The sequence below is a fragment of the Sturnira hondurensis genome, unplaced genomic scaffold (assembly GCF_014824575.4).
Source record: "Sturnira hondurensis isolate 20B ecotype Veracruz unplaced genomic scaffold, ASM1482457v3 Scaffold0004152, whole genome shotgun sequence".
Taxonomy (NCBI): Eukaryota; Metazoa; Chordata; class Mammalia; order Chiroptera; family Phyllostomidae; genus Sturnira; species Sturnira hondurensis.
Genome location: NW_028076783.1, coordinates 6696099 through 6714535, shown reverse-complemented (window position 1 = coordinate 6714535; position 18437 = coordinate 6696099). Strand labels below are relative to the sequence as shown.

General features: G+C 43.5%; 2 protein-coding genes and 1 long non-coding RNA gene across 4 annotated transcripts in view; 1 reads left to right on the top strand and 2 right to left on the bottom strand.

The window, feature by feature from the left end:
* Positions 1 to 164: 164 nt before the first annotated feature.
* LOC118986162 (uncharacterized) lies at positions 165 to 911 on the bottom strand. Its single transcript, XR_005066314.1, has 2 exons — positions 837 to 911; positions 165 to 607 (listed from the first exon to the last, which is right to left on the bottom strand). It is a non-coding gene; the product is annotated as an uncharacterized LOC118986162 (long non-coding RNA).
* A 2526-nt stretch (positions 912 to 3437) lies between these two features.
* On the bottom strand, positions 3438 to 16241 carry LOC118986196 (ferritin light chain-like). Its single transcript, XM_037045001.1, has 3 exons — positions 15973 to 16241; positions 15500 to 15573; positions 3438 to 3937 (listed from the first exon to the last, which is right to left on the bottom strand). Exons 1-3 carry the CDS (start codon positions 16239 to 16241, stop codon positions 3438 to 3440), a joined length of 843 nt encoding a protein of 280 aa, XP_036900896.1.
* The window catches only part of HMGXB3 (HMG-box containing 3), a 46350-nt gene continuing 43646 nt past the window's right edge, over positions 15734 to 18437 (top strand). The window contains exon 1 of one of the 2 annotated variants that reach the window (XM_037044919.1): positions 15734 to 16251. The gene's annotated coding sequence lies outside the window, so the exon portion shown is untranslated. The remainder of the gene's footprint in view (positions 16252 to 18437) is intronic. The other variant, XM_037044918.1, reaches the window with a different exon arrangement.

The window sequence follows — 18437 nt, the reverse complement described above, 5'->3', positions numbered from 1 at the left end:
TAAGAACACATTGGATGTTTGCTCTGATCTTAATATAAAACTGAGAAAAAGGCTGCAGTGAATTTCTTGGGAACTTAAAATTGAGTATGGGAGTTATAATGACAAATTCAAGGTCTGTGATCCTTGTTAATGTTTTGAATGAATTGTTTTCCTCTATGTAGTGTTATAGATGAGCTATAAGTTCTTTTTGCATCGATGTAGATAATTCCTGAAACACTTCCCGGGGACCTGTGCTGGAGTCTAGGGCTCCAGTCTAGGGCTGGAGTGCCAGGTGCTGGGACTAGGATACTAAATCTAGGAAGGCAGGCTAGATTACCTGCATGGTAACTTTAGTGGGTGACACCCAGTGGCACTTGGAGGTATTCTATGGAGGAGCCGAGCCTGGACTGAGTTCTGAACAGGAGGCAGCTAACTGAGGCAAACAAGGAGGCATGGATGCCCCTGGTATATTCAGGGAAAGATTCCACAATGACATGGTAAAAAACCAATTGATAGGGTTTAGACTTTATTTAATTTCTCTGTTCTTTAATGTTTCTCTCTTCTTCCTTCCTTTAATGGTTTCTTTATCTGTTCTAGTGATGCCTTATTTGAAACTGGGCTTAAAAAACTGCAAAAGAGCCCTAGCTGGTGTAGCTCAGTGGATTGAGTGCAGGCTGTGAACCAAAGGGTCACGGTTCGATTCCCAGTCAGGGCACATGCCTGGGTTGCGGGCCTGGTCCCCAGTGGGGGCCATGGGAGAGGCAACCACACATTGATGTTTCTTTCCCTCTCTTTCTCCTTTCCTTCCCCTCTCTCTAAAAAAAAAAAAAGAAAAAGAAAATATTTTTTTTTAAAACTGCAAAAGGAAGAAATTGGGTCTAGAAAACTTTTAGGCTCTGAAGTAATCTGGCTTTTTTCTTTGTATAAAGATTTTTGATAATCATGAATGTAATCATTAATTTGAATGCTAATAACATGAATGAAAATTATAATGGATCAGGCCAAAATAACACCAGCTGATTTATCATAGCCTATTAATAAAGTAAAATACTATTGAAATACTTTAAGTTAAAAGTATGTTTTAGTTTTTTTTAAAAAAATATAGTAGTAACTGGGGATGGAGAATTTAGATGTGGGAGTTGGGGAGATTTATTTTTATAAGGTAATTTTTATCCTGACATGGACTATTTTTTAAAGGGTTTTGCACTTTAAAGTAAACCTGTTAAATACAGTTAGAAAAGTTAAATAAGCATTATACTAAATCATGAGGTTTATTTGTTGTGTATTTTCTTTTTCTCTTAGTGATGTAAAGTGGGAAGGAGATACTTAATTTTGAAAACTCAGATAATGAAGGACACCAAATGCCTTCCCCAGAGATACCATGTGTAAAACCTTTCTTGGACTTGAATTATGAGTCTGAAAAAGGCTGAATAATTACAATCTTATTACACACCACCAATGACTACATTTCTAACTGAAAGCTCTTCAGTTGGCAAAGCAGCCTAAGCCAGAAAGGATTTTTAACTGCAGGTTTAATAAATTTATTTTAAGGTTTTCTCTTCCCCCCACCACCAAATTCCCCATCCCTAGAATAATAACATAATAGTTGAAGTCAAACAGCTGTTGCCTTTTAATTCAAATCAGTTAGGAAGTTATTGTTTGAATTCTGATGCTGCCATGATTTCTCAAAAATTAGTGTGACAAATCTATATAAAATGCTACCCTTTTTAGTCTCTTCTGAAATTTTATATACAAATTGAAACAATATCAGGGTAACACACGAGTGAACTCAAATTCTGAGTCTTGTCTATTCACTAAAAATGTATACTGCCTTTTTTTCCCAATTATTTAAGACCAATGACTTCTAGGAACAGGTTTTATACCACATCTAACTTTTTTAATCAAAGCAAGTGCCTTGATGGTATTCCACATAAACTATGCTTCACCCTTTGTAGGGTAAGGATGGGTTGTTGCTGATTGCAGCCTGTTACAGGAGAGGGAGGGTTGGTTCGTGGCAGATCCCTTTCTTCTGGAAGAACATGTTCATGATGCTTATTACCTAAGATCCTGTATGTGTTGAGATCTCGAGATGTTATTTTCATTTATTTGCCAATAAATTGTTATGCTAATAAAATATTCTGTGTTTAAATTATTTAACTGCAAGGGGCATTCTAACTAAGAAATACATTTAGATCACCAGTGAGCTTTAAAGTACCATCTTTACCTTTGGAGAGTGATTCAGTCATTAATTTTTCCCAACTGTAACCAGAGGATCTACCCTTATAGAAAGACAGAAAGTCTAAAGAAACACAGTTCTTTCCTTTTTCACTTGTGGTCCTGAGGATTAAGTTAACCCTTTGGGGACTCATTTTTTCCATCAGTGAGGAGGGAAGAACTAGATTGCTTGAAGACCCTTCCACTTTTCATGTTGCAAGACTTCTATTACATACTGTGTTGGAATTAGAAATGACTCATGTTTTACTGCTGCCCACTTTTGAATTTTGTAAGTGAGTTTGGAGTCACATTCTTTTCATCAGTCTATTGAGGCTATATAGACTAAGAGCTGGGAGTGGAATTCCAAACTGGAGCACAACATTGTGAGAAATAATTGCTGTAGTGGTGCCCACACCATCTCCCCATACCTGCAGTGAAGCCTCTTCCCAATGTCCTCCTCTTTCTGCATCTCAGCTCTGTGGAAGAAGTGTGGGTACAGGGGGGAGGACAGTTTTCAGTCTTCCTTTCATAGTACTTTCCCTCAGTCTCTACCGTGTCAGAGAAATTACAAGTGGCTACTCCTAAGGTTCCTTCCAGTGGCAGAACTGTCTCCCTTGTGGAGTTGACATCTGCCCTCTGGTGGCCAGAGTATGCTACCACATTTCCATTTCAAAGAATTGGTCTCAGGTAGCAAGAATAGTTCTTTCATAGGTCTGCAACTTTGGAATTACATTATCGGAGCCTATTTGTCCTTTTATATTATGATCTTCTGGAAACAGTAATAAGTGGAAGTGTTTGATATATAATTGGCAATCAATAACTCCTAGGCCTGGCTGGCATAGCTCAGCGGATTGAGTGTGGGCTGTGAACCAAAGGGTTGCAGGTTCGATTCCCAGTCATGGCACATGCCTGGATTGCAGGCCAGGTCCCCAGTGGGGGCCATGTGAGAGGCAACCACACATTGATGTTTCTCTCTCTCCCTTCCCCTCTCTAAAAATAAATAAATGAAATCTTAAAAAAAGAAATAACTCCTAGCTTTCTTCTTCTTCTTCTTTTTTTTTTTTTGCTGTGAAGAACTTGATTGTTGACATTTGGTCCAAAGCATAGGAGAAGGCTCTGGAATGGTTGAAAGGATGCCTAGTGGTTTCAGGGATTGGCTCAGGCAGAAGCCAGATGTAGGGGGATGCAGAGGGGCCCCTCAAAGGCCTCTGGGCTCCAAGGGCTCCAAAGGCTCCTAGTTGTGCCTAAGGGTGAACTATCTCTCTTTGTAAGAGATAGTGAGGGTGAGCCAGCCTGCAGAGGTCAGTCAGGTTGTCACCCATCTTCTTGATGAGTTTTGCCTGCTCATCCAGGAAGTCACAGAGGTGAGGGTCTCTGTGGATGGAACCCAGGGCATGCAAATCCAAAAGGGCCTGGCTCAGGTTCTTCTCCAGGGCAATGGCAGGTTCCATGGCATCCTGAGTTGTACCCCACTCATCCTGGGAAGGCTTTGCCACATCCCGGAAGAGGGCTTGACTACCACACCGGTTTTGCATCTTCAAGAGCCACTGGGCTCCCTCTCGCTTCATCTCAGCCAACTCTTGGGAAATGTGGCCCACACCCTCCAGAGCCACGTCTTGGCAGTGGAAATAGAATCCCAGACAGAGGTAGGTGTAGGAGGCCTGCAGATACAGGTTGACTGGGCAGTTGATGGCAGCCTCCACCTTGGTGGAATGATTCTGGCAAATTTGGGAGCTCGTGATTACTTGGCAATAAAAAGTTAAGTTCAAAAATGATGTTTGCTGATCTCAGAGGCCAAGGATGGCTGAGATGGTTCCAAAGGTGGTAACTGGAAAGAAGTTGGAGGGTGGTCAGAGGCTAGAAGAAGGGGTATCCCTAGGTCTGTTAATGTCCAAATAACTATTGAAGCAAGAAACAAATCCAGAGGACTCTGAGGGCACTGCCAGATTCTTTCCTTTTTAATTAAAGAGCCCTTTTTAGGTAGGACAAAGAAAACTCCCTGGAGTTTTATCTATTATCAGCCTGGGTGGTTGAAAGTGGAAGAAAGGGGCTGGTAAGACAGGTCCCTGTCTCTAGATGGTACTTGTAAAGTTCTAAACAGCAATGGGTAGTGATGACAATAGCATTTATAGAACACTTGGTCTGTGTCAGGTGTACCTTTTTGTTCTGATGACAGCACAACTGAGGTAGGTGTCTCCTTCTGGAATATTGGCCTATAGAGTACATTGGTGAAGGTGCAGAACTAAGCTCTCAAGTGGCGTTGGAGGGACCAGAGAGGCAGGGAGAAGCCAGAGAGGACATGATGAAGAAAGCAGACTAAACATGCATATCAACCTGTTTGAGTGTAAAAAACAAAGTATCAAATAACCCTAATGCCTAAAAGAAATCAAAGGTTTAGCCAATGTCAACCAGACTGCAAAAGCTCTTTTGGATATGATTTCCATCAACTGGGTTCAAATTCGTATATGTTAAATGAGTCAAGAATGTGAGCTTCCTGTTTTGTTTTGTTTTTTTTTTTTTTTTACTGAATACTACTAATGTAAGGCACTTAGACAAACCTTTCATACTAAAGTCTCATGTGTTTAATTAGAGAATCCTTCAATGATGTTCAGTGGAGGGAAACAGGTTTAATTATATATTAGAATTATTCATTATCAAAGACCAGGCTGTAATCTGGATTGCAATACTAGTTCAGGCAATGATATTCATGAAAACTTCTTGCTAATCCTTTTAAATAGAGGACAACTCTACCTTATCTCCAAGTCATTTCTTAGAATCAGTGCTTCATATAGCTTAAAAAGGTGGCTTTGACACATTACATGTTTATTAATTTACACTCAAGTGTTGATTCAAGTGCTTATTATGTGTCCAGCACACCATTAAGATCACACAAGACTAACTGACCCCTGCTTACATGGAACTTAGAGCTTACCGTCTAGTTAAAGAGCCACAGAACATTGACAAAAACTTTAAGTGCTTAACTCAAAAGTGAAGAATAGTACAGACAAGAAGTACTGAGGACCTGAGGGAAAACAGGGTGGAGCAGGTAATGGAGTCTTCAAGAAAGGCTGGAAGAAAGAAGACTCAAGTGAGTTCTTGAAGAACGTGTGGGGCCTCGTGTGGCAGAAAGCGGGACTAGCCATTCAAGCACTGGCAAACTAGCTAAAATGGGAATGGACTGAAGGAAGGCAACAGCCTGTTGGGGCAGCACACACTCTGAAATGCAGATTGCAGTCACTTCCAGATGGTGCTAAAATTCAGCCAAATAATGTAGTCTTGTATTTTTTAATTTTTTCATTGGTCACAAATTTATTAATAGAATTTTTAGCCTTTACTCAAATGCAGCAGATTGCCTTAAATGCTTTATTTTTTAATTTTATTGAATTTTTAAAAATTATTTTTAAATATATTTTATTGATTATACCATTACAGTTGTTCTATTCCCCCACCTTCATTCCCCTCCACCCTCACACTCCCTCCCCCACCATTCTCCCCCCCTTAGTTTATAACCACGTGTCTCAAGTTCTTTAGATTCTATATTTCCCCTACTATTCTTGCCCTCCCCCCTATCTATTTTCTACCTACTGTCTATGCTATTTTCTGTACCTTCTCCCCCCTTCTCCTCCCCCCACTCCCCTGTTGCTAACCCTCTATGTGTTCTTCATTTCTATGGTTCCACTCCTGATCTAGCTGTCCTCTTGGTTTGCTTTTGTTTTAGGTGTGGTTGTTAATAACTGTGAGTTTGCTGTCCTTTCACTGTTCATATTTTTCATCTTCTTTTTCTTAGATAAGTCCCTTTAACATTTCATAAAATAAGGGCTTGGTGATGATGAACTCCTTCAACTTGACCTTATCTGAGAAGCACTTTATCTGTCCTTCCATTCTAAATGAAAGCTTTGCTGGATAAAGCAATTTTGGCTGTAGGTCTTTGGATTTCATGACTTGGAATACATCTTTCCAGCCCCTTCTTGCCTGGAAGGTCTCTTTTGAGAAATCTGCTGACAGTCTGATGGGAACTCCTTTGTAGGTGACTGTCCCCTTATCTCTTGCTGCTTCTAGAATTATCTCCTTCATTTTAACCTTGGCTAATGTAATTATGATGTGCCTTGGTGTGTTCCTTCTTGGGTCCAACTTCTTTGGGACCCTCTGAGCTTCCTGGACTTCTGGAAGTCTATTTCCTTTGCCAGATTCGGGAAGTTCTCCTTTATTATTTGTTCAAATAAGATTTCCAATCGTGGCTGTTTCTTTCCCCCTTCTGGTACCCCTATAATTCGGATGTTGGAACGTTTAAAGATGTCCTGGAGGTTCCTAAGCCTCTCCTCGTTTTTTTGAATTCTCATTTCTTCATTGCTTTCTGGTTGGATGTTTCGTTCTTCCTTCTGGTCCATTCCATTGATTTGAGTCCAGTTTCCTTTACATCACTATTGGTTTCTTGTGCATCTCCCTTCATTTCAATTAGTTTAGCCTTCATATGTTCCTCTAGTGACTATAATCAACCAGTTCTGTGAGCATGCTGATAAACAGTGTCTTGAACTGTGCTTCTGAGAGGCTGGCAATCTCTTGGTCGCTTAGAGTTATCGGCTCTGGGACTTTGAGTTTTTCTTGCACCGTCTTTTGGGCTGTTCGAGCCTGTTACATAGCAGGATCTGAGCCCTGGGTGTTCACCAGAGCAGGGCAACTCAGTCACTGGGTTGTGAAGCTGTATGTGGGGGCGGGGTCAAAGAGGAGCAATGGCGTCTTGTCTGCCACCTCCCGCCGCGGCCCCCACAGGTGCCACAGCTGCCGTCACCAGGGCCCGCGCATTTCGTCCCACTGCACACAAGTGTGCCACCGCTGTCAGCCCTCCACCACTGGGTTCGCCCCCTGGGGCCTGCGTGGTCCGTTTCACTGTGTACAAATGTGTGACTGCAGTCAGTCTGCCCCACACCCTGACTGGGTCCCGGCTACTTGCGCACCTAGGTCTGGGGATCTTTCTTGCCCAACCCTGCTCCGCTGCTGGCTCCGCCCCTCTTACCATCCCGGAGGAACAGAAAATTGAATTATAGGGAAGTGTTGTTGTCAGACTTCCCTATAATTCAATTTTCTGTTCTTTGGCTGTGTCTTTGTTTTCCAAACCTTTGTTGTATTCAAACTTGGTTGTGGGAGAAGGCACAGTGTTTCCACCTATGCCTCCATCTTGGCAGAAGTCGTAACTTTATTGAATTTATTGGGGTGACATTGATTCACAAAATCATACAGGTTTCAAGTGCACAACTCAGCAAAAGATCTGGATACTTTATTATGCATCTATCACCCCAAGCAAGGTCTCTTTCCACCCTCATCTCTTCACCCCCTTTGCCCACCTCCACCTACCTGACCCCTTTCCCTCTGGCCATCACCGCACTGTTTTCTGTGTCTATGTGTAAGCATCTGAGAACTACCACAGTCAGCTGGGAACAGGAAATGGCACGATGCCAGTAGATCTAACATTATGTGCAAAACAGATGTCAGGAGAAAGGTGAGAGAAGAAATGAGAAACTGAGTTAGTCATCCTGACACAAGATGATGAAGGTAGTTGAGGTACTGACGATGAGACAGAAACACAGGACTCAGCCAAAAGACACTGTTTTCCTTTCCTAAGTGTTGCAAGTTGTAAATATACATAGTACCTTTAATTCAAATTATACTAGTTTGTTAAAAGAAAAAATAGCGAGGACTTCCAACCAAGATGGAGGTGTAGGTGGAAACACTGTACCCCCTCGCACAACCAAGTTTAAAGACGACAAAGTTTTAGTAACAAAAATGCAACCAAAACACAGAAAATTGAACTGTATGGAAGTCCGACAACAACAAACCATTCAGCCAGACCAGTAAGAGGGGTGGAATCAGAGGCTAGCAGAGCGGGGTCGGGCAGGAAAAAGCAACCAGACTGACCCAGGTGTGCAGGCGGTGGTTGGCAGATCCCAGGCACAGGGTGGCAATGGGCAGACCCAGTGAGGGTGCAGGGCAGCTGGCTGACCACAGTCACACATTCACACGCAGATAAGCCAGGCCAAGGAGTGTGCAGTGAGACAGATGGTGCAACCCAGAGCCCCAGCGATGGGAATTAAAGCCTAAAAGCACCAATTGGAAAAACTTTCAGGGTCGAGATTCCAGGAGAAGTTCCCAGGTTCACAGAGAGTTTGTTGGAGAGACCCACAGGGTCCTGGAGGGTGCACAGGCCCACACACCCAGGAGCCAGCACCAGGGGTGGGGGGCCTGATTTGCTTGCAGGAAGCAACAGAGGGGATCAAAATCCTAGAGAGTGGAACAAACGCCAGTTCTCCTCTCTGACCCCCGCCCCAACATACAGCATCACAACCCAGTGACTGGGTCGCCCGGCCCTGGTGAACACCCAAGGCTCCACCCCTCATATGGAACAGGCCTGAACAGACCAAAATATGGCTCAAGAAAAACAGCTCAAAGTCCCAGAGCCAATACTTCTAAGCGACCAAGAGATAGCCAACCTATCAAATGCATAGTTCAAAATACTGGTGATCAGGATGCTCACAGAACTGGTTGATTTTAGTCACAAATTAGAGGAAAAAATGAAGGCTAAACTAATTGAAATGAAGGGAAATGCACAAGAAACCAATAGTGATGGAAAGGAAACTGGGACTCACATCAAGGGAGTGGACCAGAAGGAAGAACGAAACAACCAAAAAGAAAAAAGGAAGAAACAAGAATTCAAAAAAAATGAAGAGAGGCTTAGGAACCTCCAGAACATCTTTAAACATTCCAACATCTGGATTATAGGGGTACCAGAAGGGGGAGAGGGAGAGCAACAAGTGGAAAACTTATTTGAACAAATAATAAAGGAGAACTTCCCGAATCTGGCAAAGGAAATGGACTTCCAGGAAGCCCAGGAAGCTGAGAGAGTCCCAAAGAAGTTGGACCCAAGAAGGAACACACCAAGGTACATCATAATTACATTAGCCAAGGTTAAAATGAAGGAGAGAATCCTAGAAGCAGCAAGAGATAAGGGGACAGTCACCTACAAAGGAGTTCCCATCAGACTGTCAGCAGATTTCTCAAAAGAGACCTTCCAGGCAAGAAGGGGCTGGAAAGATGTATTCCAAGTCATGAAATCCAAAGACCTACAGCCAAGATTGCTTTATCCAGCAAAGCTTTCATTTAGAATGGAAGGACAGATAAAGTGCTTCTCAGATAAGGTCAAGTTGAAGGAGTTCATCATCACCAAGCCCTTATTCTATGAAATGTTAAAGGGACTTATCTAAGAAAAAGAAGATGAAAAATATGAACAGTGAAAGGACAGCAAACTCACAGTTATTAACAACCACACCTAAAACAAAAGCAAACCAAGAGGACAGCTGGATCAGGAGCAGAACCATAGAAATGGAGATCGTGTAGAGGGTTAGCGACAGGGGAGTGGGAGGAGGAGGTGGGGGAAGGTACAGAGAATAAGTAGTATAGATGGCAGGGAGAAAATAGACAGGGAGAGGGCAAGAATAGTAGGGGAAATATAGAATCTAAAGAACTTGTGACACATGGACATAATCTAAAGGGGGGAATGGTGGGGGAGGGGTGTACAGGGTGGAGGGAAATGGGGGGGAATGGGACAGCTGTAATGGCATAATCAATAAAATATATTAAAAAGAAAGAAGAAAAAAAGGAAAAATAGCCAAAATAAGCTTTCAAAAACATCCATTTAATCATCTGCTGTTTTTTCTGATTGTTGTTTTTTTGTCCAATGTGGAAGCTGTATTTTCTATAATTAATCTGCTTATACATGTTTGAACAGAAAAATAACTAAATTGCTGTGTGTTTCTGAAACAGCCACAAAATTAACCTGAACAGGGAAAAAACTATACTTCAACAATAACAGGTATTGTGTATACCTTCTAAAAGATGAAACTGACGTTTATCTTATTGGGAATAGAAACTCGTGTTATAAAGTATATTCAGAATGCCTTCTCTATAGGACAAAAGCTTTAATATAAATCTATGAATTTATAGTTTTAAATAATTTCAAATCAGCTCTGCTCTAGCAGACTTCTGTGAAGAACAAACACCAAAGGAATAAATGTTATTTACTAGGTAGTTTCAGTGAAGGCAAACGTAATGTACCCTCATCTTAATTACGAGGTCCATCTTAATTACGGATTAAGGCACGGGAAGGAACAGTGTGAATAATGCAAATAGGGAACCATCCAAATACTCTCACACAGCTGTCTCATGCCAAACTTTCCTCTCACCTTGTCTGTTTTCTCCCATGATCCTGATGAACAGGATTCTCTGAGAATATACCTGCCTCCTAGATTATATCATGCCTCTTCTTTAATGCACCTTATTCCCTGTACCTCAGCTCCCTATTAATGATAAGTCTGAAGCACCATAAGATATTTCAATAGCCATCTAGGCACCTGTTAATTCTCTGGGCACAGATAAACATAACTCGACTAAATTCTTGGTTAACTGGCAGAAGAGTCAGAAGAGTAACCATGAAGGTTCTAAAGTTACCAAATTAGCAAGAAGTTAACAGTCCTGTAGTAAGAACAGATATTTTTTTTTTGACAGTGGTGGGGAGTATTCAGGTGGCCAACCTAAGAGAAAAGTGCTAGAATCTAGCTAGACCAGTGGTTCTCAAAGTAGGGATCCTGGACCGCATCAGCATCAGCATCACCTGGGAGCTTGTTAGAAATACAAATTCTTGGGCCCCACCTAAGACCCACTGAATCACAAACTCTGGCGGTAGAACCCAGCAATCTGGGTTTTAGAAAGCCTTCCAAGTGATTCTGAAGTGAACTAAAATTTGGAAACCACTGAGCTAAATTTACTAGGAAGAAGTTGGCTCCAGGCCCACAGTGTGCTTGGTTTTCCTGTGGGCTATCTGGTAGTTCCCAAACTTTTCTGTATATTGGCAATGCCTGGGAAGCTTCAGAAGCTGCTGCTTATGACCTGTTGCCACAAATCATGATTTAACTGGTCTGTGATAAGGTCTGGGCCTTGGAAAATTTCAAAAGATCCTCAAGTGATCCTAACGTTAAGACAAGTTTGGGAGCCACTAGCTAAATCAAAAGAGAACACACATATTAGTCAAGTTTTATTTCCAAATTCCACTCAAAGAAGTTTCCTGAGGATTTCGGAAGACTGGAATGTTGTTATAATAACATTGCTTAAAAATTAAGTTCAATATCCTATCTAAAGAAATCTAAAGATTTAAAGATTTTTATAAGCTACATCTTCCAAAATAGGATGCAAAATAATGCCTACATTATTTTGTCTGGAGGAAATCTGTAATTTTGGAATCAACAAATATGTGTCACTGTTCTTATTAAATAGTCATCTATGCCATTTAGCTGTCCAAAAACAGCACCAGGAACACCTACATCTAAGTTTCTACACTTGAGATGGCATTTGTGATGGTGATTTCTGGCTGCTGTGGTAGCAATGCCCCTGCCCATATTCACTTCCAGCTTCATCAGCATTTTTGCCAGCCCCTGTGCACAGGCCGACCTGTGTCGATCAGCTCCTGCAAGACAGTGAGGTTATCATCTGTAATGATAAAATCCCGGAAATTTACTTCATTTGGGACACAGGTGGCAATAATCACTGAATGCCACAACTTTTCAATGGCAACATCTGGTTTACTGGCGCTGCGTCTTTGTCAGAATCTGCCAGGTCCATTGGGACAATGCCTGCTTTCTGCCAGCGTCACCACTGTGGACTGCGTGACTGACTACCATGCTGCAGTAATCATGTTGATGGCCTGTTTGATGTCCTTTTCCTTCACCCTCACTGCTGTTGAGCTTGAGGAAGAAGGATCTGTTTTAGAAGGTGGCTCCTGTACATCACTCTCATGGTGTGAATTATGCCAGCATTCAGTGGCTGCAGGATGGCAGTACAATTTGACTCCTTTCCAAGCATGGAAGCATGTTGTGAGCAGAGCAGTTGTCTGTCAACAGGAGGATCCAGCGTTCTGCCTACTTCATCCTGGCATCCATTTGCATCAGCCATTCGTTAAACAGATCTTGTGTCATCCATGCCCACTGGTTGGCTCAATAATCACAAGGGAGGGAATGGACGTTCTTATGGCAGTGTGGGTTGGCTGACCTACCATCAATGGTCTCATTTTTTCCAGTCCCTGAAGCATTGCAACAAGAGTACTGCCAATAACTTTTTTGCTTTCTTGTCCCCTCTATAATAGTCCAGTTTAGCAGCTAGCATGTTCTGGGGAAGCACCTGGAAAAACACTCCTGTCTCGTCAACATTAAAGATATCATCTGCAGTCAGAAATCAGTTTTATAATTTCCCCTACATGCCACTCGTTAACCTTAGCTATTCCTAGACCATTCATTAATCTGTCACTATCCTCTCTACAGACTGTTTTCAAAACAGTTCCATGGGAATCCCTAAATCTGCTCAGCCAGCCTGCACCTTCTTGAATATTATCATAGCCAATATGTTGGCCAACTTTAGTGCTCTTTTCCAAGTGACAGAACCGGTCATGAGAATGTTTCTGGCATGGATTTCTTGATACCAAACAAAAACAGCCTTATTGATGTCAGAGCACATCCCTCATCCTTTTCTGTTGGGGTCCCACAGATGCCTCCTCACCATTACTTCAAATTTGGCATGATCCTTTAATATAGATAAAGCAGGAGTGATATGGAACTTTTTTGCCATATCACCTTTCCTCTTGCCTGAGTCTCCAGCTTTTACAACTTGTATTTTCTCCTCTAGGGAGAACTGCTAGCATTTCTTGTTCCCCTTGTTTGCCATATTTGCAGTATGAGGGCTGGTTGACAACTACCAGGGTGGTGTCTGTTTCTCCTCATGGTTTGTTTTGCCACAGGTGTGGAAAACTGAGAAGACAAAAGGAAATACCTATCAGGAACCAGAGATAATGAATTCCTTCTAAAATTTGGGTTTGGATTTTTAAAAATCCCATTAGAAAATGGTCATATAGGCCAAACTCTAGAGAAGATAGGGTTCACGCTACTTTTTATAGACATTACTTACACTTCCTGAGCCTATATAAAAATAGTAACAATGTCTGCTCCATCTACTATGAGAAAAGGTTGAAACAGTAGATGGTAAGACTGCTTTGCACACAGCAGTGCACTGTATAAATTCAAGGGGCTTGTTTCATAAATACAGACACAGAGGCCCAGGGAAGGGACCTATCCAGGTTCATACAGCTCAGATTTCTTGACTCATGTAAGCGCTATTTCTGCCACTCCACAGTCCTGCTTGAAATTCCACCAAAATGGGATCTTCAAAGCTCTATCACCATTTAGCTGGGAAGGATGTTCACTGCAGGAAGATGCTTCTGGTAGCCATACATTCATTTAATGAATATGTGCACATCCCAAATGGTAAGGACACGGTGAACAACATAGTCAAGGTCTTTGTCCTCACAAAATATATCATGTGGTGAGAGGTCGGTAAACAGTAAGTAAACAGATAAACTAGAGTGTGATGTGTGCTACAAAGGAAACAAACACAATTAAACAGTAGCAGCTTTGGTAATTGCCTACCTTAGCCCTTTTATCCTGAGAATCCTCAAAGGACAAGAGAAGCTGCTGTGACCTTATGCTCTGACTGCTTCTTCCTGAGGAATGACTTCTCCCACCACCTCCACACATCTGTCTATCCATCCATGGCATCCTCGATGTGCTAAGCCCTGATGCCAGCCATACAGAGACAAATGGTGGATTTGAGGAGCTTACCAAGGAAGAAAGGAAGCACTGGGGTATATGGAATACTGTAAGAGGTTACAAAGTACTATGACTAGATGTAGAAGCAGGGATGACCGACTGGGGACACATGCATTGAAAGTACACTTAAAGGGGAAATGATGTTAGGCCTTAAAGTACAAATAGGAATTCATGAGACAGAAATTATGTGCAAAGGCAATGAAGTACTAGAGGAAATAAAATGGCATGGTGAGGAAAAACATGTCTTTGGACATAGAAATCACAGAACGGCCTAGTAAGGATTGTAGCTTGTTCTTGGGAAAATAAGAGGCCTTTAGAGGTTGATTTTGTTTGTTTGTTTGTTTGTTTTTGAATGACATAATCAACGTCCTTTGGTTGCAAGTGGAGAACCTAATGGGTAAAGTCCAGTGTCCTAAGAGGTGGCCCTAAATATAAAAATAAATGCAGGTTAGTCTAGTAGGCCACATACAGTTTGGACATGTTAATTTGAGTCAACAGAAAACTACAGAAGGATCTTGAGCAAGGAGAAAAATGACTGTTGTGTGAAGAACAGAATCGAAGGCATCAGAGAAAAAGCAGGGAGACTTGTTAGGAGGCTGCTGCAGGAGTCCACATGGGGGATAATGATAGCCTGGATGAAGAGTAATAGTGGAGATGGTTAAGATGCAGTCTGTTCAGGGCTATGTTTTTGCAGATCTTGCTGAAGGACTGGATGTGAGGTGCAGGAGGATAACTCCCAGATTTCTGGCTTGAGCACTATGTAATCCAACAGCACTATGGCTGTTGGTGCTATTCACTGAGATGAGAACCAATGATTGAGGATCTACTGCTAAAACAATCTCTACATGTGGCAGGACTGGAATCCAAACCCAGTAAAGCTCACCATAAAGCCAGTGCTCTTAATACTGTAGACTGCTATATAGCTTGTTCTGAGAATTGTCAGTTTTGAGTGGAGACATGGAAAGAAAATGAAGATCCAAACCAAAGTCTTGTAGATCAAGCTAAGAAGTTTGAATGTATTCTAAATGAAGATTCAGAACCCTTTACAAAGGGTTTTAAGCAGAGAATGACCAAATCAGACGGACAGTGCAAGATCAGTCTGACTGTTGTGCGAACAGACTGCAGAGGGATAAGAGAGGAGATGGGAAGGAACTGCTTCAGTTCAGGCAGGATATGACGGTGACTTGCAGAAGGTTGGTGGCAGTGGTACCTAGAGAAGAGTAGCCATTCTGGAAATAGTGAGGGTCGTGCGGGGATTTGTACAAATGCGGGACAATCTGTCACATCGGCGGGAAAGAACAATACAAGCCATACTGCTTCCAGAGCCTCTTCATTCAGTTCCAATCACCCGGAAACTCACTCCCATTACTGTGGGGGGACGGTGGGAAGAACGAGTTGAGGGTAAATCACCGTGGTGAGGAGGTCGCCTTGGTGCGCCGCTAAGAAGAACCCCATCCTGAACGGGTAGGGACTGAGGAGGGCTGGGGTCAGGCCTTGCTCACGGTGCTGAGGCAATTCTGGTGCTGGGGCCCGTCAGGGCCGAAGGCAGCTCTGAGAGGTGAAGCGGCGCCTCAATCTTCCACTCGGCACAACCCCGCCCCAGTTACCTAAACGCCCTACGTCAATGACCCGGGGCGAGTGGTATGGACTTCCCACTACGGGCGTGCGCAGCTTCCTCCGGCTTCCAGAAATTAAGGCCGGAAGTAGTCCGACGCGTTAGCAGTCCCCTTCTCAATCTCGAAAGCAATTCAAAGACCCGCCCCTCAGCTGGGGCTGGGCTGTCGCGCTTGCGCAAGGCGAGCGGGGGGGGGGGGTCGCACGAAGTCACGCGCCGCGGCTGCTTCCGGTGCGCCGCGAGGGCCGCCGGGACGGGTCTCCCAGGCGATTCGAGGTTACTGTTGCTGCTACTGCTGCTATTACCCCTGCTGCTGCCGGTGCCGGTGCTGCTGCCGCCTAGCCAGTGCCGCGGCAACGCCCGTATTTCAGCTGTCTTCCTCGGGCTCCCCGGGGCTTGACCCCCGGGGCCCTTGGCAGGCGTCCGTGAAGAGCCTACGGAGTGAACCTGTGCTCCCACACCCACCTTTCAAGACCTCTTATCCCGACTCTGAACAGCAGGAGCGAAAGGGGCTGTCGCGACTCCGCGCCGTGTGTCGCCGGGCGGGGCCGCGGGGCCGGGGCTCCTCCAGTCCCCGGGATGCGCGCGCGAGCCCTCGCCTCCACTTCCTTGTTGCCACTGTCACGACTGGAGCCGCCTCTCGCCGACAGCGGGGAGCGCGAGTGCGCGGGCCGGCCCGCTCGTCGAGCCCCCGGGCCCGGTGCCTCCGGGAATGTGAGCCGCGCAGCTTGCATGCTCCTTCGGGTAAGTCCCGCCCTCGAGCGCCGGGCTGCGCCGCTTGGCGACTTGCTTGCTGGGTGACCTGGAGCTGATTGCTGTGGCTCTCTGAGCCCTGCTGCCTGCTACAAAGTAAGAGCTGTAAGCCTTAGTCTCCTCCAGCGTTCGGTACCTTTGGGACATCTGAGACCGAGGAACTAGCCCAGAGTCAAATCGTGGCCCAAAGCTAAGCCGTCAAAGCTGTCAAAGCCATTTTATGAGGTTGGGAGGAGAATCTGATGGGACTGCGAAAGTGTCCTGCAAATATCAAGCGCTGCCTGCCCTCAACTCTGCTTTGCAGATGAGAAAACAGACTCGGAGCAAGTATATCGCTCAAGGTCACAGAGCTCTGCGGGTGCTGTTAAAATGTGTAACTTAAATTAGAATCCTGATTTTCTGCCCTTCAGAGCCCTTGGTTCTAACCTTTATATTGTCCCCCCCCCCCCCCCCTTTTTGGCATTGCTGTACCGAAGTCTAGGATCTGAAAACAGTCTTGGACTCAGGCTTAAAACAGCGTGGTCTTTTACTGCCCCCCGACCTCCAAAGTGGTTGTAATAAATAAGTTTCCTAAATCGTTTTGCTCTGGGTGCTAAACCCTGTATTCCAGTTTTTATACCTGTGCTCCTGAAGTTATTGCTTCTCTCTGCGAGACTGAAGGGCTGAGAAGTCAGTTACTAAGGGCAAAAAATCACATTCCCCACATAGCCTTGATTTGAACTCTAGCTTTCCTTATCCAGTGGAGGCACTGTCCTCTAACGCAGTCAAATTGTGGATCATGGTCTCTTCCAGGGTTGCACTATGACAGAATGGAAGGGTGGTGTGTGTAGTAATGGAAAGGAAAATAATTTAGAGATGACGCAGAACTAGAAGTAACTTTGGGAATAGAATAATGTGTTCTTATCCTGGACTATATCTTTAAAATTATAGGTGGACTATTTTTTGCCTGAATTTTCTAGGGAATGGTTTTTAGCTTTCACAACATTCTCAAAGGGATTCTTGCCTCCCAGAAAGCTAGGATCCATGGATTTCAAGCCTCTTCATCTCACTTGAGGAACAACTGAAAATTAGGGTAGGAAATAGACTTGTCAGCGATGATATGGTCAGAGGTCAGACTTTTATCCGGGTCTCCCGACTCCACATGCTGTGCCATTTTCCTCATTGTACCCTGCAAGATACCTTAACGTTTGTGTGGTCAGGTCCAAGTGAGAAGTGAGTGGGCCTTGTAATACACAGAGCAGTCCTTTATTTACTACTACAACTCCTTCTTCCCAGAATCCTATGTTCTCTCAACACAAGGACACATTTTTAGGAGCAAGAATATTATTTTCTTCTCATAAAATTCACAGGGATTCTGGGAACCTTTCTCCCTCCAAGGATTGAGTCTCATGGGTAAAACTCCAGCTTAGAATGTCACCACAACTAGCTCATTCATCTGTTGAATGCTTTCCTTTTCTGAAAAGCTGTTAGATTTTGTGTTTCTTAGGGCAGTGGCCGAAAACTAAGGTTGGTCTGTCAGATTACTGTTTACACCTGTGCTGTCTAAACGCCCTATCCACTAGCTATATGTGGCTCTTTAATTACAATTAAACAAAACTAATTAAATTCCTTAATCACACCACCTGTATTTCAGGTGCTCATTAACCATAAGTCTCAGCCATGTTTCAGAGCACAAATAATAGAATATTTCCGTCATCGCGAAAGTTGGTGGAACTGTGCTGGATTTACAGGGTTGCCTGTGGAGATGGGGAACAGTGTACATTTCAGCCAGAGATTATTCATCTTTCACAATAAACCTTTTTTCTTTGTATAGCACTTTACTGTTCTCAAATAGAGTTCTGTCTGTAATATCCTTGAGCCTTGCCACTGTAAATCTCTGATAAGATGGTTGAGACATGTCTTTTTTTATACATGAGAAAATTGAACCTACAGCAGCTAAAGGACCTGCCCAAAGTCACACACGTTGGCAATGTAAAGCAATTTCTTGTATTTAGGCACTTACTCATGTTTGAATGAACGACTGAATGAATTAATGAAGCAGTTTGCTTAAGGTGATGAAACATGAGGGAGGGAACTTCTGACTTCTGGCCAAATAGGTTTTTTTTATTTACCTGTTACCATATGCAATTCTTATAATGTGGGATTAAAATCTATGAGCCGAAGGATTGCTGTGAATA